At 37.2% G+C, this 27778-nt stretch overlaps 1 protein-coding gene across 1 annotated transcript in view; it reads left to right on the forward strand.

Annotated features, from left to right (window-relative positions):
• The window catches only part of CFH (complement factor H), a 71107-nt gene extending 43550 nt beyond the window's left edge, over positions 1-27557 (forward strand). Inside the window, exons 12-22 of the mRNA XM_010993443.3 lie at positions 7519-7695; positions 8489-8671; positions 8786-8965; positions 11427-11606; positions 12938-13120; positions 19361-19570; positions 20287-20463; positions 21148-21324; positions 22355-22528; positions 25770-25952; positions 26398-27557. Coding sequence (XP_010991745.3) covers positions 7519-7695; positions 8489-8671; positions 8786-8965; positions 11427-11606; positions 12938-13120; positions 19361-19570; positions 20287-20463; positions 21148-21324; positions 22355-22528; positions 25770-25952; positions 26398-26594 — 2021 coding nt within the window. The 3' untranslated portion in view covers positions 26595-27557. The remainder of the gene's footprint in view (positions 1-7518; positions 7696-8488; positions 8672-8785; positions 8966-11426; positions 11607-12937; positions 13121-19360; positions 19571-20286; positions 20464-21147; positions 21325-22354; positions 22529-25769; positions 25953-26397) is intronic.
• The last annotated feature ends 221 nt before the right edge of the window (positions 27558-27778 follow it).

Here is a 27778-nt window from a genome sequence, read left to right on the forward strand (position 1 = left end):
CTTTTTTGAGAAAGGCCTGTATCACTATAAACTTCCCTCTTAGCACTGCCTTTGCTGCGTCCCATAAATTTTGTGTGGTGGCGTTTTCATTTTCATTTGTCTCAAGGTATTTTTTAATTTCAACTTTGATTTCATCTCTGACCCATTTTTTTTTAATAGCATGTTGTTTAATCTTCATGCTTTCCTTTGTTTCTCTGTAGTTGATTTCTAGTTTCATGGCATTGTGGTCAGTAAAAATGCTTGAGATAATTTCTGTCTTAAAATTGTTGAGGCTTCTTTTGTGCCCAAGTACATGATCAATCCTAGAAAATGTTCCACGTGCACTTGAAAAGGATGTATATCCTATTTTGGGGTGGTGTAATGCTCTGAAAATATTCAAGTCTAATTTTTCTATTGTATTGTTTAATTTCTCTGTTGCCTTATTTGTTTTCTGTCTGGAAGATCTGTCTAGTGATGTTAATGCGGTGTTAAAATCTCCAACTATGATTGTATTCCCATCAATATCCCCCTTTATCTCTGTTAGTAATTGTTCTATGTACTTAGGTGCTCCTATATTGGGTGCATATATATTAACGAGTGTAATATCCTCATCTTGTATCACTCCTTTAATCATTACAAAATGTCCTTCTTTATCTTTCTTTATGGCCTTTGTTTTAAAGTCTATTTTGTCTGAAATCAGTACTGCAACACCTGCTTTTTTGGCTTTTCCATTTGCATGGAATATCCTTTTCCATCCTTTCACTCTCAATCTATATGTGTCCTTCTCCCTAAAGTGGGTCTCTTATATGCAGCATATTGAAGGTTCTTGCTTTATTATCCAGTCTGCCACTCTATGCCTTTTGACTGGAGCATTTAGTCCATTAACATTTACAGTAATTAATGATAGATGTGTGTTTATTGCCATTTTGAACTTATCTTTGCAGTTGATTTGGTATTTCCTCTTTGTTCCTTTCTTCCTTTTGTGGTTTGGTAGTTTTCCTTTGTATTATCATGAATTTTATTTAGTTTTAGTGACTCCCTTATAAGTTTTTGGCTTGTGGTTACCCTTTTTTGTAAGTCTATTAGCCCATTACTATAACTGTTTTTATTAAACTGATAGTAACATGATCTCAAACCCATCCTACCGAGAATAAAAAATTTTAAAAAGAAAGAAAAAAAATTCTATATTTTCCTGCCTCCCTCTCCCACTCTCAATGATTCGTATGTCTTCTTTTATGATTTTGTGTTTATTGTGTTTGTAATTCATGATAGTTATCACCTTTCCAGTTATGAGTTTCTCATTTTTGTAGCATCCTGCTTCCTTTCTATTTAGAGTAGATCTGTCAATATTTCTTTTAGCATGGGTTTAGTGTTCCTAAACTCTTCTAGTTTTTGCTTGTCTGTGAAATTCTTTATCTCTCCTTCTATTCTAAAGGGTAGCCTTGCTGGATATAGTATCCTAGGCTGCCTCTTTTTTTTCATTCAGGACTTTGAATATATATTGCCACTCCCTTCTGGCCTGTAGTGCTTGTGTTGAGAAATCAGCTGAGAGCCTTATGGGGGGTTCCCTTATAACTTTGTTTTTCTCTTGCTGCCTGTAGGATCATTTTTTTATCCTTGACTCTGGCCATCTTGATTATGATATGTCTTGGTGTGGGTCTGTTTGGATTCTTCCTCTTTGGGACCCTCTGAGCTTCCTGTACTTAGATATCTGATTCCTTCTTTAGGTTTGGGAAGTTTTCAGTCATGATTTCTTCCAATACCTTTTCAACCCCTTTGTTCTTTCTTCCCTTTCTGGAACCCCTATTATGTGTAGATTGGCACACTTTGTATTATCCCATAGGTCCCTTATATTGTTTTCATTGTTTTTTATTTGTTTTTCTTTCAGCTGTTCTGATTGGGTGCTCTCTGTTGTCCTGTCTTCTAGGTCACTTATTCGTTCCTCTGCATTTTCTAGTCTGCTTTGCACAGCCTTTAGGTCAGCTCTCATCTCAGCAATTGAGCTTACTAATTCTACTTGGTTCTTGTTTATAGCTTCTATTTCATTTTTGACATATTTTATATCTCTAAACACTATTTCTTTTAATTCCTTTGGTACTTTGATCACTCCTTTTTTGAAATCTTGATCTAGTAGGCCATCAATGTCTATTTCCTTGATCGTGCTTTCAGGGGATTTCTCTTGATCTTTTAATTGGAAATGGTTCCTCTGCTTCTTCATCTTGCTCATATCTCTCTGGCACTGTGGCTTATGGAGAATCAGTTATCTATTGTGGTCCTTAAGGAGTTTATTTATTTATCTATCTAAAGCCTATGCAGGAATAAAACTTTAAAAAAAGAGAGAGAAAATTTTAAAAGAAGGGAGAAAAAAATGGTTTGGAAACGGTGTATAATCAATAATAGGAGAACAAGTTGAAGCAGAATAGCAATTGAGTTGAGACGTCTTTTAAAAACCTTTAAAAAAGGAGAAAAAATCAAAAAAAAAAATTTAAAACCTGTGTATAATCAATAACTGGAGATCAAAACCAAGAGAAACTAAAAATGAAATGAGGTGGATTTTTAAAATTAATAATAATAAAAAGATTTTAAAAATTCAGAAGGTGTTAAACTGTAGACATACAATTGTTTAAAAAGTAAACATTAGAAAGATAATAGAAAATAGAACAGATAACAAAAAAAATTTTTTAAAAAGGGATGTGTTCTCCTGGAGACTGTGTGCTCTTAATGATTTGATCAAGAAGTCTTTCTGTCTCCACCCTGTTCTGCAAACTCAGCTTGCTCTTTCAGAGGCCCTCTGTGGGTGCCCTCATCTATGCTGCTCCCAGTGCTTGTCGGCAAGCACATCGTGCCCCCTCCCATCACTGGGTCAGGTGCTGTGCTCCTTCACGGTGGGCCAGTGGGTCACTCCCCCTCCCAAAGCTGCAATCAGATGCTGCACTCAGGCAAGGTAGGCAGGCAGATCATGCCCCCTCCCAGCACCATGTTCAGGTGCTGCACTCCTGCCAGGAAGGCTGATGGCCACCCAGCCTCTCCTGGAGCAGGTTGGTCTGTTGCTCTGGGCAGCTGTTTGCTCTGCCTCAGGTCAGCACTCCGTAGGCAGGCTCGGGGAAGACCACGGAACTGCCCTGCACCTACTCCATGCCCAAACTCAGCTCCTTGCCTTGGTGGCGCGAGTTCTCTGAGGTGCTGGGGCAGAAAGATCGTATCCGCCTTGGGCTGTAAACAAGTCTCAGTCCTGCCTAGGAGGTTGCAGAGTCCCTGGGTGCAGATTCAGGTCTCAGCCCCACCCCGACCAGGGTGCTGCACACAGGAGGATAAGGCGGCTGTGGCTACCCCCCGCCCCTCTTCTCACAAGAAGCGCCAGTAATGGCGGTGCAGATCTGAGGAGACAAAGGCTACGGCACCCCTCCACCCAGGGCACACCAGCAGTCTTGCTTTGCTTCTTTCCCTCTTCGTAATTTATGGGGGACCCAGGTGGCTCTGCTCTGTGTCCTCTCCCAGCCACGGCACACAGCACCCTGCCATCCCCTGGGGCTGCCTCAGTGCAGCCACCCCAGTCCTCCGCCGGGCTCAGGCAGCCTGTCCTGTCCCCCAGATGCTGGCTCGCGTCTCATGCTGGGTGTCGCAGGGACCCTCTGTGCCCGTTTAACTCAGTTCTGTCAGTCAAGGGCTGCTCTGTACAGATCCGAGCCTAGGAGGCTCCCTCTCCATCCCTCTGGCCTCCATTGGAGAGGGGGAGATTCAGTGAATGAGCACTATTCCTCTTCTACCATTTCCTCCCCGTGAGGCCAGTCCCTCACTGTTTTATTCTTTCTTCTTTCTTTTTTCCTTTTCTCCTACCAGATTCATGGCGTCCTTGTCTTTTGAAGAGGGCAGTGTTCTGTTGGAGGTCAGCAGGTGCTCTGGTTAGCTGGGTGGATCCATGGATGTGAGTTTTGGTGTATTTGGGGGAGAGGGTGAGCTACGAGCGTCCTTCTACTCCGCCATCTTGGCCCCTCCTCTTACAGTCTCCTTTTTAAACTGTTTTGGATATTTATGTTTTTTGGGGGTATCCATACAAATTTTAACATTTTTCTTTATTTTGGGGAGAGGAGGTAATTAGATTTATTTATTTTTAAAGGAGGTACTGGGGATTGAACCCAGGACCTTGTGCATGCTAAACATGTGCTCTACCACTTGAGCTATACCCTCCTCCCTAAATTTGAACATTTTTTATTGCAGCTCGGTGAAAAAACGTCATAGATAGGGATTGCGTTAAATCTGTATATTGCCTTGGGTAGTATGGCCATTTTAACAATATTGATTCTTCCAGTCTATGAACATGTATATGTTTCCATTTATTTATGTCCTCTTCAGTTTCTTTAATCAGTGTCTATAGTTTTTGGAACACAGTTCCTTTGCCTCCTTGGGTAGGTTTATTCCTAGGTATTTTATTCTTTTTGGTATGATGGTAAATAGTATTGCTTCCTTAATTTATTTTTCTGCAATTTTGTTGTTTATAGAAATGCAACTGATTTCTGTATGTTAATTTTGTATACTGCAACTATACCAGATTTATTGATGAGCTCTAGTAGTTTTCTGGTCACTTCTTTAGGGCTTTCTATGTATAGTATCATGTCATCTGCAAACAGTGTCAGTTTTACTTTTTCTTTTCCAATCTTGATTTTTTTTCTTTTTCTTCTACGATTGCTATGGCTAGGAATTCCAAACTATGTTGAATAAAAGTGATGAGAGTGGGCATCCTTGTCTCATTCCTGATCTTAAAGGAAATGCTTTCAGCTTTTCCCCATTAAGTGTAATGTTAGCTGTGGGTTTGTCATATATGTCATATATGTTGAGGTATGTTCTGTCTATGCCTTCTTTCTGGAGATCTTTTACAGGAAATGAATATTGAATTTTATCAAAGCTTTTTCTGGTGACTGCCAAGGTGGCAGAGTAGAAGGCTGCTCTTAGCGCACCCTCTCCCATGACGGCACCAAGAAATACATCCACAGACCCACTCATTCACTCATAACACCTGCTGTACTTTGGTCAAACATTGCTTACTTCAAAAGACAAGAAGATTCCTCACAAAATCTGGGAGGAGAAGAAAAAGAAGTGAAAGTAAATTAGCGCAGTTCCTGTCCCATGGGGTGGGAGGGGCAAAGGAGGAACCGCACTCTTCCACTGGGACGCCCCCTCTCCAGTGGAGAGGTCAGCAGGAATGGAGGGGGAACCTCTGAGGCTCAGCAGAGTACGTAGCAGCCGCTTGGCTGACAGAGCTGAGGAAGCTGGCACAAAGAGTCCCTGTGATCCCTGGACCTAGACGCAAGCTATCGGGGGTGGGTGGGACTGGCTGCTGGAGCCCAGGCAGAGAGCCAGGCCCACTGCACAGAAGCAGCCTCAGGGGGCTGGCGTGTGCTGTGGGCTGTGTCCGGAATTGTATACAGAACAGAACAGCTTGGGAGCCCCATTAAAAAAGCATGTTGTGAGCAGGGGCCCAACACAGCTGAGCCATAGCCACTGAGCAGGCCCATGGCACCACTGCTGGCGCCCTCTCTTGAGAAGAGAGGCAGGACTTAGCCATTGCGATCATATTCACTGGTGTGTGGCTTCCAGGCGGAGGTGGGGTTGAGACCTGAATCCATCCCCAGGGACTCCACAACCTCATAGGTGGGACTGAGATTTGTTAGAGCGCCAGGCGGAGGGGGGTCTGATTTGCTCCGTGGGTGCCTTTGTGGACTCGCACCTCTAAGACAAACAAGTAAGGAGCAGAGTTCTGGCGCACAGCAGGGGCAAGTGCAGGAGCAGAGTCTTCAGCAGACCTGTGTACCCTCGTGGTTGCGGCGCTGGGGGTGGTGCTGACCCCGTCGCGCACTGCGGATCCAGGTGTGCACTGCGTAATCTCTGGGTCCCAATGCGTAACACTGGCAGATCTGCACTGGTGGCTCTGTGACTGCATGGCTCTGAGATGAACAAGCAATGAGTGGAGTTCTGGCGCATCGCAGGGGTGAGTGCAGGAGCAGTGTTTTCACTGCTTCGCGGATGCAGCACTGGGGACGGCGCTTATCCGGTAGAAAACCGCGGATCGTGATGTGTGACTGCATGATCACTACAGCAGATCCTATTGCCTGATGTCAGAGGATCCACATTGGTATCTCTGAGGGCATAGAACCCGGGGGAAACCAGAGCAGAGTACTGACACTCCTGCGGCTAAAGCAGGGACAAGGGCAGTATCAGCAAAGTATGTGACGTGCTCCCACCACATCAACCGCACACCACAGCTTAGAAACAAGTCTGAGTGCCCCCATTCCAACAACCGGGGAGCAGACCCAGCCCCTGTCAGGGCTGCGACAATCACAGAATAAAAAGGGAGCCCGCTGAGCAATCAGAGCAGGCTCTGATCAACACAGCGCTGGCCACACCCCCAATCAAAGGGATGACAGCCAACACACATGGAAGAAAGACGTGGCAACCATCCATACTAAAAAAAAGACCTCAGGGCAAAATTTAATTAGACTTAAACAGTTTACACCAGAATGCTTTCTCTTTAAAAAAGAAAAAGCCCCTCAAGACTACATTCATTGCAGAGCTGGTTTTTTGGTGCTGAATACTTCTAGCTTTTGTTTATCTGTAAAGATTTTGATTTCTCCATTAAATATGAATGAGAGCCTTGCTGGGTAGAGTGTTACTGGGTATAATTTTTTCCCGTTCATCACTGTAAATATGTCAGTGGCCTCTAGAGTTTCTACTGAAAAATCAGCTGACACTATAATTCTAAATTTTAAATTCAAATTTTAAATTTCACTAAATAATTGGCAGATAGGGGGATTCCAAATCATAAAAATGCAGGCTTTGTTAAATAGCGGTACTGGAGACTGAACCTAAGACCTTGTACATGTTAAACAAGCACTGTACCACTGAGCTATACTCACCTCCCTGAAAAGTGCACAATTTTTTGGTCACAAAAGTTCACAAATTTTAAGGATAATTTTATACATTCCTACTTTGAATCAGAATAATTAAAAATACATGAATAGTTGTATATTAAATAAATATTCAAGGCACCTAAAATATGCCTATGTGACCTTGAAAATGTTTCTTCTTTTTGCTTTATAGTTCAATTTTATCATGTTTCAGTTTGATTTTTTCACTTATAAAATAGTAATCAAACAATTTTTAATGTTTCTGGAAGAGCAAATACTTTTATGTTTTGAGAATACAAGAACATGTAACATTAAATTTTATAAATGTCAGTGGTAACATCAGATCCAGTATAAGAAAGTTGACTTTACAAATAAATTTTCAGGACACATACATTAATGTTCAATACCTTAATATTTCTCAAAGAGTCCCATATGTGTTTAGAAGGTCTGTAAAAGTTTACGTATAGTGTTTTTCAATGAAAAGGATTTATGTTCTGCCTCTCTGTACATGCAGTACACAACACCTCATTTTTAGATGACTTATGTAAAATTTAGTTCGGCGATGATTAATTATATATTCACTATTCTCTATATAGAATATATAATGTATACTCTAAATTATTTATCTTTTTCATAGAAAGAGAATGCAACATTCCCAAAATAGAAGCATACTTAGATGTTTATCCAAAGGAGAATAAATATAAAGTTGGAAATGTGTTGAAATTCTCCTGCAGAGAAAGACTTACAATGGTTGGAGCAGATTCAGTTCAGTGCTACCACTTTGGATGGTCCCCTGATATTCCAACCTGTAAAGGTAAATATTTGTAAATATTTATCTCAATATTGCCGGAACAAGAGTTAGAATTTTGGATATCAACCTTTTTTTCCCCTCTGTTAATTTTCTATCCACCTCCAGTGCGTCTATAATCTAAGCTTTAAGCCAGAGGTACGCCCACCAAGGTCATGTGCTGAGTAGTCGATACCTCAGATTTCCGTATTTACCTCCAGGTGCTGCTTTAAATGTGTACTGAAAGTATCCATAGATGCATATAAACAGTCTAACATTGGAGGGACTTCTTTGTTAGTTTTCCTTTGCCTGCAGTTCCACCATTAATATTGGACATTTTATGATACCATGGGCCTTACTTCAAGTTTCATCAAGTGTATCTAAACAATATTCAAGAAGCATATAGTCCATTCAATCACATGTATGCCTGAATCAAAGTTAAAATTTGTTGTTCAAATGCTCTTCCCAAAGATCATATTTTTTCAAGAAGTTTTGATACAATGTTTCCATGGAATAAGAATATTACTTTAAATTGCACAGTCATATTGATTAATTGGTTTACATACAAATAAAGAATATCCAGATTATTGAACGTGTTTTCTGGGCTTATGCAGACTTGTAACACGCTAATTCAGGATAAGTAACAGAACTAGGAAACATGAATCTGGTGTCACTATCATTCTTTATTTATCATTTAAGAATGCTAAAATAAATGATATAATAAATAATACACTAATTAGAGAAAAAACCTGCATTTGCTGGATTTTGAAGTTGTAAAATAGACAGTATAACTGTTATTTACACAATATTTCCACTGTAGGGCGAGTAAAGCCGTGTGGTCCACCTCCTCTGCTCCTCAATGCGGAAGTTAAAGACATGCAGAAAGAAGAATATAGACACAGTGAGGTGGTGGAATATGTTTGCAGTCCTAGATTTCTGATGAAGGGATCTCATAAAATTCAATGTGTTGATGGAGAATGGACAGCTTTGCCTGTGTGTGTTGGTAATGTATAAAAGATAGTAATATTTAAAGGTAAAGCAACACTTTTTGTTTGTATTCATATACACACTTAAATGAGATTTTAAAGACAAAAATATTTTTGTGAAACTTTCACAGAGGAGACGAGTACCTGTGGAGACATACCCAACCTTGATCATGGCTCCGTCGGGGCTTCTGACCCTCCCTATCACCATGGAGACTCAGTGGAGTTCAGTTGCAAAGAAGCATTTACAATGATTGGACCCAGATCAATCACATGTATTAGCGGAAAGTGGACCCAGCTTCCTAAGTGCATTGGTGAGAATACACTTCTCAAATGGACATTTAATATGCTTCCTAAAGTGTAATATTTTGATTGCAAGAATTATATTTGCAACCAAATTGTTGAATTTAGAGTTATCCTTGAAAATGTCAGATCTTAAATTATGATGCCAAACATTTATTGTTTATAATTCCGTGTGTGTCTAAAGAGGAAAAATATAAACTAACAATATAATTTTATGAATCTTTCTGTCCTGATATTAACATTGTTTATTTTTACAAGTATGAAGCTAAATCTTACTTATAGATATTCACATGATTAAAATATGAGTACTAATTATCAGGAAAAGATAACTATCTTTGCAGAAATACCATTTTTGTTTTTATATGCTACCCTTTCTTTCAGGACCTTTAAAACAAAAAAATAAAGTTGAGAAAATACTCATTTGATACATTCCTACAGGAATTCTGCCTGTCTCAAAGCTTCTAACAATGATAATTTCTCAGTCTGTTTCAAACGCAGCAAAAAGAAGTTAATGTGCTAGAAGGCAGGTGGGCTCAGGCCCGCTCCGTCAGTAGGTGGCTCAGTCCTAGGAGGCAGTCAGGGTTGGGCCAGGAAGCTGGCCTGGCTGATGCATTTCGCCCTAAGTGAGTCATCCCGATATGTGGATGACCGAACCTTTGACGACTGACTGGGACAATCGTGACACCTTTCTGCACCTTTCCGTAAGAGTGAATTCTTTCCTAGAGTTTTTCTGGGTCCTGCGTTCCAAGAGAGTCCTAGGTGTGTCCGTCAGATTTCTAGTCATTAATTATTCCAAGAAGGAGGTTGGGCTTAGGCTCAGGCTCCGTGAGAACAGGGATTCAGACCTGTTTTGTTCGCTGATGTACTGCCGATACGCAGAACACCAGCTGACATACAGGAGACATTCAGTAGGAGTGTGTTAAAGTAATTAATAGATTTTATTGCTTATTAATCCTTCCTTTTTTGCTGGACACATCCCTGTCCAAGGTATTGCCAGTTCTTCAAGACCAAACCTCATTTTTGTCCTCTTCTATCTCCACAAGTGACTTCATCTCATTTCATATGGGGGAAAAACCCAGGTAACATCCAGCATGAAAATTCCCAACTTTTCACTCTGAGTTATGCCAAAACGTCTGCTTCAAATATTACCCTCCTGATCTCAGAGTTTTCCTTCCAAAGCATAATCCTCTACCAACATTCAGCCTAACATACTTCCCCTCAGCTATAATAGGATTTACTCCAATTTTCTTCTATCAATGTTTATTTTGTAACTCTATCTAGTCTAGCTTTCATTCTTTATTATGTTTATTTTCTCCTAAGAAGTAAGTCTGTTCTCCTTTCAGAAACCAGTCAATCATAGAACAATGACACACCTACCACTGCTCTTTTTGACTGTAGATCTTCCATCAGTCGCCATTCCTTGAATACTACCTGTTTTGTCTCCCTCAACACTCTGAGCAAATCCTAAAAATAGGACTAATTCTCAAGCCTCTAGTGTGTTTTAAATTTATCTCCTTTATTTCATTTTTTTCTCAGAGTTGCATTATGAAATCATTACTTTTCTTTGGCCAACTACTTGAGTTTTCTTTATTCTGTTTATCCTCACTTGACTCTGATCATTAACAAATCATTAACAAATACTACCAAAGACCTCCAGTGATGTTTTGTCAGAATCAAAAAAAAAAAACAACCCTCCATCTGCACTGAATTTTTGAAATATGTAGTTATATAAAAAGCTTTTATAGTCCATACTTAACCTATACTGGAGCCAGCAAAACTTTGTTATTATGGCATGATAATATTATTGGATTATAGAAGGATCTGGTGAATAACATGGCTTCTCAAAGATTCTAAGTATATATACAGAAAACAGGTTGTAACTTTACTCATTTTCTAGTTTCAAGTATCTGTAGTTTTTTGGTGATTGTGCAAAAGAGCTGGTTAAACATTAAGATTCTCTACAACACACCTTAGATGTATTATATTTCTTATTATTTATCTTATTATATTTCATTACATTTCTTGAAAAAATATAAACTAGCAACTTGATACATCTGTGTCCACAGGTAATTGTTTTTATTTTGATGTTTAAGATGAAGGGTTAAAAATAATGCAGACATGCTTGAGTTCAAGAAACAAGTGAATGTGAACATCTGCACATATTTCAAGCATAGGAATGAATTCAGTCACGTGGTAACTATTCATTATGCAGATCATTCAAACAAGTTTCGATTCCAAATTCAGAATGTCTTTGGGATGGGTATTTTCTCTGAATTTTCAAAAACTGGACATCGGACTCATGTTTATTCACAGTAGTCCATCTCAAGCAATATGATCAGTAATAACTTGGTTGGTGGCATTTATAGGCATAAATTGTAATTTCACCATATTTTTTACTTCATAGATGTTTTTGTAAATAATTGCCTTGATTCTTGTAATTAGTCTTTTCAAGGAAAAATGTTCATTTTATAGCAACAGATGAACTTGAGAGGTGTAAATGGTTAAAAATACCTGGATCTGAGACAAAACTACACGATAATGCTGAATTTGACCATAACACCAACCAAAGTTACAAATGTCGAGGAAAACCAGAACACAAATACTCAGTCTGTATAAATGGAAGATGGGATCCTGAATTAACCTGTGAAGAAGGTAAACTCTTTTTTATAATATTTTCAAAAATTTCTTCTATTTCTTCCTAACTTGTAAAAGTAGTATCTTTGTGTCTTTTTTTTAAGTAGCTATTAATCATTACAAATAATTTTCAAGCTGGAAGGTAATTTAGAAACTAACCACAATAGTTTCTAAACATTAACTGCGTTGTGCATTAGTCGGCTGTGTAACAAACCACCCAGAAACATGGTGGCTTAAATCAACACCTGGGCAGTAGGTGTGCTCGTTACTCTGGGAAAACCATTGCTTTTGCTTTCTTACGTTACACACAAATGTGCTTATGCCTATCCTAACTATTACATATTTATCCATGTATCTATTTAAGTATCAGTGTATCTGTGTATGTACAAATACATATATATATATTTGTATTTTTCAAGAAATATCTCCATTTTACCTAATTTATGAAATGATTAACGTACAGTCCTTCTAATCACTTAATATTATGTTTTCTTTTAATTTTATAGTGTATTTGATGATGTCATGTCTTTCATTCCTGGTTTTGATAGTTGTTTCTCTCTTATTTTGATTATTCTCCCTATGATTTTGGTTTTCAATATTATTAATATTTTCAAATGACCAATTTTAGCACTCTTAATTTTCTCCATTTCCTCTCTTCTCTAATTGTTTGCTTTGTTAATGTTCTGTTTTCTCTTTTCTATTCATCTTTCTCAATTTTTTCTCTTTTGTGGACTTAATTTTGTTTCCTTCTAATTACTTAATTTTAATTTTACTCTCTCATTTCTTAAGACAGAAAATTAAAACATTGATTTAAACCATCCCAGTTTTTAAATATAAACCCCAGTGAATATATCTAATTCTTACCTTGGCCAAGAAGCTGTATCAAATTAATTGAACATTGACTAAGTGTAATTTCTCCTCTGGCAAACCAGCTTCCAATGACAGATCACCTTGTGAGGGTTTTAATCTAATTCCAGTACATCTGATCATGAATATCTGTAAAAAAAAAAAAAAAAGACCCTGGTATCAGTTTTTACTTAGAGCCTGTACTTGAGTGAGCAATTCAGTTAGAACATCCTAATGGTTAGAAATAATTAACGTAAGTTGTACGTAAATCATACAACATCGACCACAGAAAGAATAAAAGAAACTACAAGTAAGACCATGAGACTATAAGCCAAGTGTGATATATTAAAGGGCTAAGTAAGCTTTAGAGTGTACCATATATAAACATCATTACTGTTTAATCACTTATGATATGTTGTTAAAGTTCTCTATTTATTGAAAATTATTCCTTTAATATTTCTAGCATGATTTTTAATCAAGAAATCTAATTTTAATATTTTTAGAAGCACAAGTACAATTATGCCCACCTCCACCTCAGTTTCCCAATACTCGAAGTATGACAACTACAGTGAATTATCAGAATGGAGAAAAAGTATCTGTTCTCTGTCAAGAAAATTATATAAATCAAGATGCAGAAGAAATTGAGTGCAAAGATGGAAGATGGTGGTCAATCCCACATTGTGTTGGTCAGTAGTGCATAACTTGCTTTATAACATTCTTTTAAATATAATTAATATTCCTCTAAGCTTTGTAGAAATCAAGATTAAGGTCTATCTTTTCTACTTCATCTTGAAATAGTAAATCACAGTTTAAGTACATAAAGTAATAAATATTCTTCTACTCCTACTGTGAGGTAAATACAGGTAAAATCTTTGGGTTACTATGTAAATACCAGGTAAATTTTCAGCTTATGCATATTTTACTCCTCATGATCAAAAGGCCAAAAATAAAGGGGCATTTGGCCTCCTCAGCCAGGGCGTCATGCACCTGGAAGACGAGCCTTCAGAGTGTCTGACTTAGAAGTCAAGAGTTTCTTGCATACAGGAAAGCCAGAGGGCTGTAGCAAACAGAGATTCTGTTCTTAAAAGGCACACAAAAAATCTCACGTGCTCCACATCCCAGTGCAGGGGCAGTAATTGGACAGAAGCCTGAGTTAGACTGACTTGCTGCTCTTTGTGAGCCTCTCAGGGAGGCTAAGGCAACCGGGGACATAGATGCTAGTGCCAGACATTATGGGAGCTCATTCTACCATGAAGAAACCATGCCAGCAAATGCCCATTGGAGTTCTCCTTCCAGCTTATTAGCACGAGGGGCTGACCAACCACAAGGCAACAGCACCAAACCCAGGCCTCTCTGGGTCCCACAGCTGCTGAATTAGGACCTGGCCCTGCCCACGTATGGAATAGCACCAACCTGGGTACCCCTGGGCTCTGCAGCCAGCTTCTCCAGAACTTGGTCCTGCAACCAGTGGGCTGGCAGTCACTACATTAAGCAGAGTGTGAGAGCCAACCAGGTAGGGAGTTAGACCTGCCTACCGGTGCACCCACAGTGGTTGGCCCCACAACAACAGAAGAGCACTCCTCAGCACATAGATCTGGTGTACAGATCTTACAAAAAGGAGCGTGCTGCTAGGCCCCACAGAATTTTCCTACATAAGGCCACTTCTCCAAGATTGGGAAATTTATCTGACCTAATGACATATAAATAAACAGAGAGAACTAGGCAAAATGAGGAGACAGGAATATATTCCAAATGAAGGAACAAGAAAAAAATCTCAGAAAAAGAACTGAACAAGTGGAAATGAGCAATCTACCTGATAAAGAGTTAAGATAATGACCACAAAGATGCTTAATGAACTCCAGAGAAGAATGGATGAACACAGTGAGAATTTTAACAAAAAGTTAGAAAATATAAAGAAAAACTAAACAGAGCCGAAGAATACAATAGCTCAAATGAAAAATACACTAGAGGGAATTATCAGCAGATTAGAGGATTCGGATGAATAGATCAGTGATCTGGAAGACAGGGTAGTGGAAATCACCCAAACAGCACAGCAAAAAGAAACAAGAATTTTAAAAAATGAGTCTAGCTTAAGGGACATAAGTGACAACATACAGTGTGCTAAAATTTTTCACTAAGGGGTTCCCAGAGGGAGAGAAAAAGAGAGAATTTATTTGAAGAAATAATAGCTAAAAACTTTCTCACCTGAGGAAGGAAACAGACTTCCAGGTCTGGAAATCCCAGAGAGTCCCAAACAAGATAAACCCAAAGGTGTCCACATGAGGACACATTATAATTTAAAGGGTAAAAACTAAAAATACAGAACCTTAGGTCTTCTGCCCATTTTTGGATTGGGTTGTTTGTTTTTTTCTTATGTTTTATGAGCTGCTTATATATTCTGGAGATCAAGCCTTTGTCAGTTTCATCGTTTGCAAAAATTTTCTCCCATTCTGTAGGTTGTCACTTTGTTTTACTTATGGTTTCCTTTGCTGTACAGAAGCTTGTAAGTTTAATTAGATCCTATTTGTTTATTCTTGCTTTTATTTCTATTGCTTGGGTAGACTGCCCTAGGAGAACATTGCTGAGATGTATGTGAGATAATGTTTTCCCTGTATTTTCTCCAATGAAGACATACAAATGATCAATAGGCACATGAAAAAATGCTCAATATCACTAATTATCAGAGAAATGCAAATCAAAACTACAGTGAGGTATCACCTCACACCAGTCAGAATGGCCATCATTCAAAAGTCCACAAATGACAAATGCTGGAGAGGCTGTGGGAAAAGGGAACCCTCCTACACTGCTGGAGGGAATGCAGTTTGGTGCAGCCACTATGGAAAACAGTATGGATATTCCTCAAAAGACTAGGAATAGATTTACTGTATGACCCAGGAATCCCAGTCCTGGGCATATATCCAGAAGGAACCCTACTTGAAAAAGACACCTGCACCCCAATGTTCATAGCAGCACTATTTATAATAGCCAAGACAGGGAAACAGCCTAAATATCCATCAACAGATGACTGGATAAAGAAGATGTGGTATATTTATACAATGGAATACTATTCAGCCATAAAAACTGACAACATAACACCATTTGCAGCAACATGGGTGTCCCTGGAGAATGTCATTCTAAGTGAAGTAAGCCAGAAAGAGAAAGAAAAATACCATATGAGATTGCTCATATGTGGAATCTAAAAAAAAAAAAAAAGAACATAAATACAAAACAGAAACAGACTCATAGACATAGAATACAAACTGGTGGTTGCCAGTGGGGTGGGGGATGAGAAGGGACAGACTGGGATTTCAAAATGTAGAACAGATAAACAAAATTATACTGTATAGGACAGGGAAATATATACAAGAACTTGTGGTAGCTCACAGCGAAAAATAATGTGACGAATATATATATGTTCATGTATAACTGAAAAATTGTGCTCTACACTGGAATTTGACACAACATTGTTAAATGACTAGAACTCAATTAAAAATGTAAAAAATAAGGACAGAGAAAGGAAAAAAAGTAAGCAACACTGTAAAAAAAAAAACAATAGAGAAACTTAAAAGCAGCATGAGAAAAGCCACATTTAAGGGAACTCCTTTAAGACCATGAGCAGACTTTTCAGCAGAAACTTCGGCAGGCCACAAGAGAGTGGCATGACAATCAAAGGGATGAAAGGAAAAAATTTATAACCAAGAATACTCTATCCAACAAGGCTATCATTCAGATCAGGATAGATCAACAGTTTTACGGATGAGCAAATTATAAGAGAGTCTAGCAGCACTAAACTGACTTTACAAGAAATGTTAGAGGATCTTCTCTAAGAGGAAAAGAACACCACAACTAGAAACAAGAAAATTATAAAAGAAAAACTCTTATTGGTAAAAGCAAACATACAGTAACTATAGTAGATTAATAACTTATGAAGCTAGTAGGAAAGTTAAAAGACAACACTAGTAAAATCATCTGTATCTGCAATAAATAGTTAATGGAAACATGAAACAAAGCATATAAAATATAATGAGGGAAGTAGAAATGCAGGGTTGTTAAAATGTATTTGAATTTAAGAGATTATCAACTTAAAATAATCACATATGTATATAGCTTGTTATATATGAATTTCATAATAATCACAGACCAAAAATCTGAAATGGATACATGCACACAGAAAAAGAGGAATCAAAACATAACACTAAAGATAGCTATCAAATCACAAAGAGATAAAAAGAAGAAGAAAGAAACAAACAAAAAAAACCCAACCACAACTTAAAAATAATTAACAAAATGGCCATAGGTACATACCTATCTGTAATTACTTTAAATATAAATGGACAAAATGCACCAATCAAAAGTGGATAAAAAAACAAGACCCATATATGTGCTACCTACAAAGACCCACTTCAGATCGAAAGACACACTCAGACTGAAAGTGAGGGAATGGAAAAGTTATTCCATAAAAATGGAAATGAAAGAACATAATAAAGGCCATATATGAGAAATCTACAGCCAACATCATACTCAACAGTGAAAAGCTGAAAGCATTTCCTCCAAGATCAGGAACGTGACAAGGATGCCCTCTCTGTTCACTTTTGTTCACCACATTATTGGAAGTCCTAGACACAGCAATCACAGAAGAAAAGAAATAAAAGGAATTCAAATTGGAAATGAAAAAGTAAAACTGTCACTATTTGCAGATGTCATGATACTATATATGGAAAGTCCTAAAGACATCAACAAAAACCATTAGAATACTAAATAAATTCATTAAAGTTTCAGGGGACAGTATTTATATGCAGAAATGCATTGCATGTCATGTGTGAGCAAGTTTTTAGAAAGAGTAATCAAGACAACCATCTCATTTACAATTGCATCAAAAAGGATAAATAAATCTATCCAAGGAGGTAAAAGACTTGTATTCAGAAAACTGTAAGACATTGATGAAAGAAACTGAAGATGACAAAACAAATGGAAAGATATCATGTTCATGGATAGGAAGAATTTATATTATTAACATGACCATATTACCCAAGTCAATGTACAGATTCAATTTAATATCTATCAAAATAACAATGGTATTTTTCACAGCACTAAAACAAATAATTCTAAAAATTTTATAGAAACACAAAAGACCTCAAATAGCCAAAAATAGTTTTGAGAAAGAACAACAAAACTGGATATATCATGCTCCCTGATTTCAAACTGTACCACAAGCCTACAGTAATCAAAATAGTATGGTACTGGCACAAAAACAGACACATAGATTTTTGGAACAGAATAGAGAGTCCAGAAATATACCCACACTTACGTAGTCAATTAATCTGTGACAAAAGAGGAAATAATACACAAGTGGAAAATATCACCTCTTCAATAAATGATGGGAAAATTGGAAAGTTACATGCGAAAAGTCAAGCTGGACTGCCTCGAAACACAATGTACAAAATAAAATGAAAATGGATTGAATACTTAACTCTTCAATCCATAAAATTCCTAGAAGAAGACATACCCTGTGCTCTTCGACATCAATTTTAGCAATATATTTTTGGATGTGTCTCCTCAGGAGAGGAAAACAGAAACAAAAACAAGCAAATTGGACTACATGAAACTAAAAAGCTTTTGCACAGCAAAGGAAACTATCAATAAAATGAAAAAACAGCCTACTGAATGGGGGAAGATATTTGCTAAGGAGATACCTAATAAGGGGTTAATATTCAAAATACACAAAGAACTCATACAACTCAACACAAAGAACTCATACAACTCAACTCAAATAAGAAAATTGGCACAGGACCTGAATAGACCTTTTTTTTCAGAGAAGACATACAGATGGCCAACAGACACATGAAAAGATGGTCGGCATCGTTAATCATCAGGGAAATGCTTATTACAACCACAATGACATATCGCCCCAAACCTATCACAAGGGCTATCATCAAAAAGACAACAAATAGCAAGTGTTGGCAGGATGTGGAGGAAAGGGAGTCCTTGTGCAAACACTTGATGATATTGTAAATTGGGGCAGTCACTATGGAAAAGAGTATGGAGTTTCCTTTAAAAGTTAAAAATAGAACTGCCATATGATCCAGCAATTTCGTGTCTGGGTATTTATTTGAGGGAACCAAAAACACTAAATTGAAAACAGGTACACAATCCAGTGTTTACTGCAACGTTGCTTAAAATTGCCAAGGTTTGGAAGCTAAGTATCCTTTGACAAGAAGATAAAGAAGATGTTTTGTATATATATGACCTTTATTCAGCCATAAAAAAATGAAATCTTTCCATTTGTGACAACATGGGTGGACCTCAGGGGTATGCTGCTAAGTGAAGTAAGTCAGAGAAAGACAAGTGCCACATGATCTTACTTACATGTGGAATCTAAAAAGAGAAAACAAAGAAAACAAAAGGAAAACAGTCTTGTGCCGACACAGAAGACAAATGGTTCGTTGCCAGAAGAGAGGTGGGTGGCGGTGGGGTGGCAAAATAGAGGCAGGGGTATTAGAGGTACAAGCCTCCAGTTACGTAATAAAGAAGCCAGGGGGTGTACGATACAGAATGAAGAGTATGGTCCATGGTATTATAGCAACTTTGTGTAGGGACAGATGGTTAGTAGACATCCTGGTGATCATTTCATAAGGTATGCAAGTATCAAATCACTATGCAGTACACCCGAAACTAATATACTATTGTACATCAGCTACACTTCAATAAACACTAAATTTAGAAAAGGATGAAGGGGCATATTGTTTGAAGGGATAGTAGCATAGAGTTTATGAAGACTTATATCTTGCAAGATTTGAATATTTCTCTGGTTTTTATATTCTTTAATTTGTTCAAATTATTTTTACTTTAAAATCAAAAATATTTGATTGTATTTTTCAGTTTAAACATATTTGCACTTGACCATTTGATCTCTATTCTTCATACAGAGAAAATTTCATGTTCTCAACCACCTCATATAGACCATGGAACCATTCAATCATACAGCTCTATAGAAGAAAGGGGAGAAATATTGGAACCCAGGGTCTATGCACATGGCACCAAGTTAAATTATACTTGTGAAGATGGTTTCACGTTATCTGAAGAAGATGGGACAACCTGCTACATGGGAAAATGGAGTTCTCCACCTCGGTGTGTAGGTGAGAACAGTATGCAAACCCAAATTCTGTTTTCAGCATAATTCATTAAAACTAATCACTTGTCATCAAAGTCATGAGACAGAATCCTTTAGATTTCTAAATATATAAAATTATGTATGTATCATGTATATATTAATATATATTTATACATTTTACCAATTTTTTTCATAATCAAATCTGTCTTTTTTATTAATTTCATTGGTTCAGTGTAGAATCACTTTTAATTCTGGAAATTTTGTTTTGTATTAATATTGGGTGTGCAGTAAAATTAAACGTACCTATTCATATAGGTCAACCTGTTTATATCCCTGAAACTTTCTCGTATAAGTTATAGTGTTTGGGTTGCCACCAGGTTTTCAAAAAGTTTCTTAAGTTCTTCCTACAATATCCCTTTTAATTTCTTATACCATATAGTACTTCTCTCATGATGATGAATTGTGTGTTTCCTTTTATTACTCATAACTGGTTAGAAGAGCACTGATAGTCTCTTTCATAACTACAGTGGTATTTTCAGTTTGAGTTCCTGCTCAAGGGGACAGCTGGGCACCCACCAGAATGGTGATTTTAGGAAGCGGTTGTGCACCTTCTCTGTAATGTGATGGAAGCTCCTATATAATCATTTATTTTCAATTAAAACCACCAAATGTGACAACCAGTACATCAAATTAAATTTCAGAGTTTGTGAAACATGAAGTCATTTTTTTCATTTTTCCTAGGACTTCCTTGTGAACCGCCACCACCTTCAATTCCGAATGGTGTTCTCTCTCACACATCAGACAGTTACCAGTATGGAGAAGAAGTTACATACGACTGTGTCAAAGGCTTTGGGACTGACGGACCTGCATCTATAAGATGTTTAGGAGGAAAATGGTCCAATCCACCAGAATGCATAGGTATACTGTATCTAATTTATTCTAAGGCTGATAAATACCTTTAATTCAGAACATAAGTGGTACAAATATGAAACTTGGCAGTAATGCTAGAATTAGCAGCTATCTCTGGAAAGTTTGGGATTCTGGTAGAGAATTAATAACCCTAGTAATAAGAAAAGTTTGATAGCATCAGCTCGCGTCATCTTGGGTGCGATCTCAGCATCCTCTGCTGTATACTCGCAGAACTCTCAGCTCTTTTCCTGTGTCACAGCTGCCCTCTGCTCACCAATCTCACCACGACTCACTGTACTGTTAGTTTATCAGTCGTTCTAACTATACAGTTTTCTAAGATACTTGACAGAATTCAAGGTAACAGATTTCAATACAAGCAAAAGGATAGAAATACATACATAATGTAGGTGGCCTGTAATGGGGAAAAAGAATTTGAAGGAGAGAGTTATGGCTTCAGGCATCATATATACACCAGTCTCTTTGAATATCACCATTCCCATGTTACAGTTTTGATGAATGTAAACCCTTTCAATGTAATGAAGTCAAGACTTGTAACTTATTTTTTGAAGCTATAAGAAAAATATTGTACAGAATTCATTGGTTTGATATAGACCTATTTTTCTGGAATATAATTATTGGCCACTATGTATTTTTAAAGATGTACTAAACAAGTACATATTCTTTTTCTTTTAGACACGAGTTGTGTTAACTTGCCCCACTTTGAAGATGCTGTACTCACAAGCAAGAGGAAGAAATCATATAAGTCAGGAGAAAAACTAACTTTTAAATGTCAACTATATTACAAACTGGATGGATCCAATACTGTAGAGTGTATTAATAGCAAATGGATAGGAAGACCAGCATGCAGAGGTACTTTGATAAAATTTGAAAATTTATTTACTTAAGTGTCTTAAGTAATATAATACAGAAAATTGCCTCTAGCATCATTAGAAAATGGACATAGGTTACTTTTAGATCTGGTGAAAGAAGGTTTATGCCTTAACATAAAGGGATGGAATTGTATACTCAGTGGTTAATCATATAGACCAATAATTCTCAATGTATGGTCCCTGGAATAGCAACATTAGCATATTCTGGGAAACTGTTAGATATGCAAGCACAAACTCATAGGCTCACTCAGACCTGTTGAATCAAACAGTCTGGGATGCAAACCAGAAATGGCTGTAACAATTCCCAAGGGATTCTGTGCACATTTCAGTTTAGAACCATAGCTGAAATCTATTGTACTTGACGTTCACCTGGATCTCACTGATGAATTATACATTAGTCATCATAGTAGCCTTAAGCATTTGACAAAAATATCATTAAACCGTGTTTTCAGAAATTATACATTTATTTTCTGTTAGTTTTCCACATCTTCTGTTTGGATCTATTAATTAATCATCTGCTTTCAGCTATGGCAGTCTTCAAAGCATGTAAGTCTCTAAAGAAGTGCCTACTGTGTTTATTTTTCTAAGGTGATAAAATTACAATTCATAAAAGATGATTGTGAACAAAATCTGATGTCAAGTGGTCTTTTATGATTTTCTTACGGTTTATAAATTCCTTCTGAATTGATATAATTTATAACACTTACTTTACTAAACTCTAAAAGAGATGGCCTGTAAAACTCATTTTCACTGAACTACAAAACGTGTCTCAACTTCAAAGTAAAGTCTAGGGTAGAGATTAAAGATATAGAAGCTTAAATAATACCAACAGATTTTGTTCTATCTCCTTTTCCTCAAGCTTACATGTAAATATATCAAAATTAGCAGTCTTTCATGACACATTAACTATTGATTTTAAATTACCCATGAAATTATATTTGACATCCCATTAGTTGAATTGGTACTCAAAATGATCGTTATGTTAGAGATAATTCTTTTTTTCTATTCAGATGTTTCCTGTGTGAATCCACCCAGTGTGGAAAATGCTGCTCTACAAAACCCGAAGCCTAGATACCAGTCTGGTGAGAGAGTACGTTATGAATGCCTCAAACCTTATGACCTTTTTGGGGACGTAGAAGTGACATGTTTAAATGGAACTTGGACAAAACCACCTCAGTGCAAAGGTAGAGTATCTTACCTACTCCCCCAATATCAGAGAATTAATAGGGACAAAATATGTTAATATAAATATATAAGGAAGTAGTTCTTATGGAACAATTTTGAAATGCAAATGACACAGTGGTGGTTAAAATCCAGTTCTTTTGTCGACTGAATAAGTAATCTGACATATTTATTTTGTGAAAGATGTGACCAGGTTTGAACAGTTGGAATCATGGAAAATTTCCTGTCTTAAGTATTAAGATCCTGAAGAATAAATGGGTTAAAGATACCAGAAGTACCTCTGACACCCCAACATATTCCAGTTTGACACGAAATTCCACTGTGAGACATGGGATAGGGACCTGGGGCCTTGCGAAGGACGTGATTTAATTTGGGCATCTTCAGCATATGGATTGTATGTAAAGGCATGTTACTGGCTGAGCTTACTCAAGGATTTAGTGTGCACATTAAATAAAGAGTCTGGGAACTTGGTCCTGGGACCCGTGAGTGTTTAGAGTTCAGGAAGTAAGGGGAGCCAAGAAAATAACAGATCAGCCACTTGTGGTTTTCAAGTGGTATGTTTCTTTTTTGAATTTTATCATATGACCCTACATAAGGTTTCATGTTTAACCTGAATTTTTTTTTAATTGAAGTACAGTCGGTTACAATTTGTCAATTTCTGGTGTTCAGCACAATATCCCAGTCATGCTTACACATACATATACTCATTCTCATAATGTTTTTATTAAAGGTTATTACAAGATATGGAATATAGTTCCCTGGGCTATACAGAAGAAACTTTTTTAAAAATCTATTATTATATATAGGGGCTAACATTTGCAAATCTCAACCTCCAAAATTAGCCCTGAAGTGAATTTCTTGTCAACAGCATAGTTGGGTCTTGTTTACGTGTCCCCCCTGACATTTTCAGCTTTTAGCTGCTATATTTAGACCATTTAATTTAAAGTAACTATTAACATATTAGGGCCACGGCAGCCAAAAATTTTAGCATTCATTTTATGTGTGTTTGCTCCGTTTCTCATCCCCATTTCCTTTCTTGTCCTTCCTGTGGATTTTTCAACATTATGAAGTAGTTTAATTTTGATATTCTGCGTTACTTCTGAGCATATCTCTTTGCATTGTTTTATTAGTGGTTGTTCTGGGTTTTAACACACACATATAGCGTACCACTCCATACCTGTAAAGACACTTTACCGCTTCAAGTGAAACGTGGAAATCTTACTTCCGTTTGGCCCATTTAATCTCCTCACGTCTTTAACATAAATGTCTTAAGTGGTCCCTCCACATACATTGAGCACCGTATCAAATGATGTAAGTTTACACAAACATAATTTTACAAAATCATTCAGGGAAAGGTAACCTTATTATATTTACCCCTATTTTAAGAATCGGTTCCATTGTTTTCCCTTCCCTTCTAAAGTCTTAGTTCCTTTTCTGTTATGTTTACCTTTCTAACTGAAGAAATCCTTCAACAATTCTCTGAATATACAGACAAATTCTGTTTTTCTGTGTCTGGGAGTGTCTTTATTTCTCCCTTGTATCCTAATGGATACAGAATTTGGGGCTGACAGCTCTTTTCCCCCCGCACTGGGAAAGTGTTGTCTCTTCTGTTTGGCTCTGTGGTCATGGATGAGAACCCTGCTGGTGTTTGAAGCCTTTTTCCACATAAATATTGCACAGTATCTATGTAGCTGCTTTCCACATTCTTTTCTTTTTCTTTACTTTCCAGCAGTTTGATTATGATGCGTCTTGAAATAAATGTCTTTGGGTTTATCCTGTTTGGAATTCACTAAGCTGTTTTAATATATAGGTTTGTGCCTGATGACCTATATGGGAAATTTTCAGCCATTATTTAAAAGTTTTTCATCTCTATCCCCTTTCTTTTCAACTGCAGGGTTGCCAACCTTTTCCTGTCTTTCCATGGGTCCACGAAGCTCTGTCCGTTTTTTTCAGTCTATTTTCAAAGTTGGTTTATATTCAAGTTAATTTATCCTTCTGTTAGCTGCAGTGTATTGAGTCCACCTGGTGTGGTTCTAAAAATAATTCTGTTACTCTATTTTTCAGCTCTAAAAATTCAATCACATTTTTAAAAACTGTTGTCCAGTAATTTCAATATTTGTGTCATCGCAGTGTTGTCTTCTGTCGATTCTCCTTTTTGTTTTGAGGCTTTTCTGGTCCTTGCTATGCTAAGCCATTTTCAATTGTATCCTGAGCGTTTGGAGTATTGTCTTTGAGACTAAGGACTTTATTGAAATCTTTTATTTATCAGGCCTCCATTACGGCCATGCAGGGTGCAAGTCTGGGCTTCCCACTTGGCCTCCACTGACAGCAGGAGAACGGAGAGAGGCGTCTTGTTCCCTCAGCCTGTGGGTGGAAGTCCAGGCTCCTTACTTGGCCTCTGCAGATCAAGGCAGGGAGAGGGCTGTCAGCTTCCTTCTACGGTATATTTCTGTAGTGAGTCAGGATTGGTAAAAGTGTTTCTGTCTTGCTAGGTGACTTCTTTCCCAGGCCTGCACTTAAAGAGAAAGATGTTAACACTTCATGAGCACTTTTTCTTGTCTGAATGGGTAATATTCCTGGGTTGCAGTCTCAGTGCCCAGTCCAGGACACACAGGGGGCGAAGTGAAAACACAATATCCTTCCTTGAATCCCAAGGTCGCCAACCAGACTGACTTCTCTCCATCCTCCACAGTCTCCTCTGTTGGTGTTCATCATATGTTCAGGGTGTTTACTTAGCAGAAGGAATACTTAGCAGAAGCAATGAGCAGAATGTTTCCACCTCACCTTGTCCAGAAAAAGAAGGCAGCATTCCCTTTCCCACTATTCACGTTTGTAATTCTTGACTTTTATTAAAGGAGCTGATGTTTCTTTTCTAATAAGAATGAAAATCATTAAAAATGACTAGGGCTTCAGTAGGCACTGCTGTACATTCTATACAAGGACACAGAACTTTTTGTTTATCATATGTACTCATCTGCACAGCGTATATTCACTAAGAAAACATTTTTTAATACTGGAATAATACAAAAAAGACATATTTGTTAATGTATTATGTGTACTTTCATGTGGAGTGAAAGGACCGGCTGTAAAATAAGCCTCAGTGTAGTGATGAAAATTTCTTCAGTAACTTTCATGTTATTAGATATCACAAGCTTTAATACTGCACACTATGCTGCTTTCTTTATTTTGAACTGTGGAGGGTTTTCTTTGGTCCTTCAATAAATCTAACAACATATTCCTTAGACTCTCAAGGAAAATGTGGGCCTCCTCCACCTATAGACAACGGAGACATTACCTCGTTCCCGTTGCCAGTGTACCCTCCGGGCTCGACCGTTGAGTACCAGTGCCAATCCTACTATGAACTGGACGGAAACAGGAATGTAATATGTAGGAATGGAGAGTGGTCAGAACCTCCCAAATGCTTAGGTGAGTATTTTAATCTTCTCGTGGATTCTGGGAAATGAGTGCTATGAATATGATGGTTAGCTGTTTCTAGTAGAGTTTCCAAGGACTAACAAACAGCCATTCTATTGCTTGACTAAAAGATAGTAGTATGTGTAGAAATAAAGTTTGAAAATTTTTGTTTCAAGCAACAATAGCAACAAAAGATTCCTTAATGAAAGCTCTTCATATGATCACTGACATGATGATTAAGTATAGCATTTAATTTTTACAGTAAACAGTACATTATTTATACATCATTAACTGTTTGAATCGATGGAATCTACATAAAGGATTTTCAGAGAGTTGGTTTGCAAAAGATTTAGAGAATGAAGTCCTGGACCAGTGTCCAAGACTCTGCTTGAAAATCTGAAATTCTGTGGAAAATATTTGTATACTAATTAACGTTTTATGTTTTTTTAAACTTCAGAGGCATGTGTAATTTCACAAGAAATGATGGAAAAACATAACATAGAGTTAAGATGGAGATATGCTAAAAAAATTTATTCTAAAGCCAACGACATTATTGAATTTCGATGTAAACGTGGGTACCGTGAAAAGTCACCTGCCCGTAATTTTCGAGTAGCCTGTCGGGAAGGACGAGTGGCGTATCCTACTTGTGGGTGAAACAACGGTTAAAATGCAGCCATAAAACTGAAATATGCAGATGTAGTCAGAACTGTTCATTGTTAATCCAATTCTTCTGAGTTTATTTTATGGAGTATCATTGGACTCCTTTTATTCATAAATCAGAATTTGTGTTAAATATTATGTGGATGATGCAGTTATAATCTGGGAGACCAATAAATCTCACTTCATAAAAGCACCTCATTAAAACCTGGCAAATAAAAATGCTGTGTGTCCTATTCATAAAACATCGATGGTGAGAAATCACTTCAGTGCTGCTTCCATCCATCATTCTCCCACCTTTCTCAAATCTATCTCCTCAACTTCTCAGGCTTTCTGAGCCTCTCTCTTTCAGGGAAATGGGGAAAAAATGCTTGTCTCCATCTTCAAAACAATAGCACTTCACAAATAAGTAAAAAGAAAACCATGCCATGCCTGTGTTAGTAGTAAGATGAACAGAGTCGTTTCCCGCCTTTGCTGACCTGTCAGTAAACAGTGCACCCAGAAAAGGTGAAAGATGTGACCTTGTATGAGATGCCTATGGAGCACATTTAATAATTCAGCCACATCATTACGAGGAATCAGAATCAAATTGGATGAATAAATGTCTTAATGTGACATGAAAAGTGATTTTAAAAACCCAACATCAAGTATAAATACAGACACATACACACACTATGCTTTAAACACTGAAGACATTTTTATAGAGAAAATAGTGGCAGGATAAATACTTAAGACTAACTATAGTTGAATTTGGACATAACAGAATAAATGTGGTTTTAACTCCTTTTCACTTACTTGTATTCTCAATTTTTTCTCTTTAATGTATATCACCTTTAAACCATAATATATGTCATTTTAAGATACAGATATATACAAAGTAACACAGTATGTGATGAGAACTGTAGAGACCTCTTTGGTAATGATGTCAGATCTAATAAAATGTTCATGATTTTGCTGGTACAGATGGTTTTGGAAGCATTTAATCACGAGAGTCTGAAATATGATTTTTATGTTTATACATTTCAAACAGCAGAGTTGGTTTAAATCAGTTGCCTATAAGTATTTTATTTTATTTTATTTTATTGTATTGTGTTGTATTGTATTTATTACTGAAGTACAGTCAATTACAATGTGTCAATCTCTGGGTGCAAAGCACAAAGTCCCACTCATGCCCTATGAGC

Source organism: Camelus dromedarius, chromosome 21 (genome assembly GCF_036321535.1).
Source record: "Camelus dromedarius isolate mCamDro1 chromosome 21, mCamDro1.pat, whole genome shotgun sequence".
Classification (NCBI taxonomy): domain Eukaryota; kingdom Metazoa; phylum Chordata; class Mammalia; order Artiodactyla; family Camelidae; genus Camelus; species Camelus dromedarius.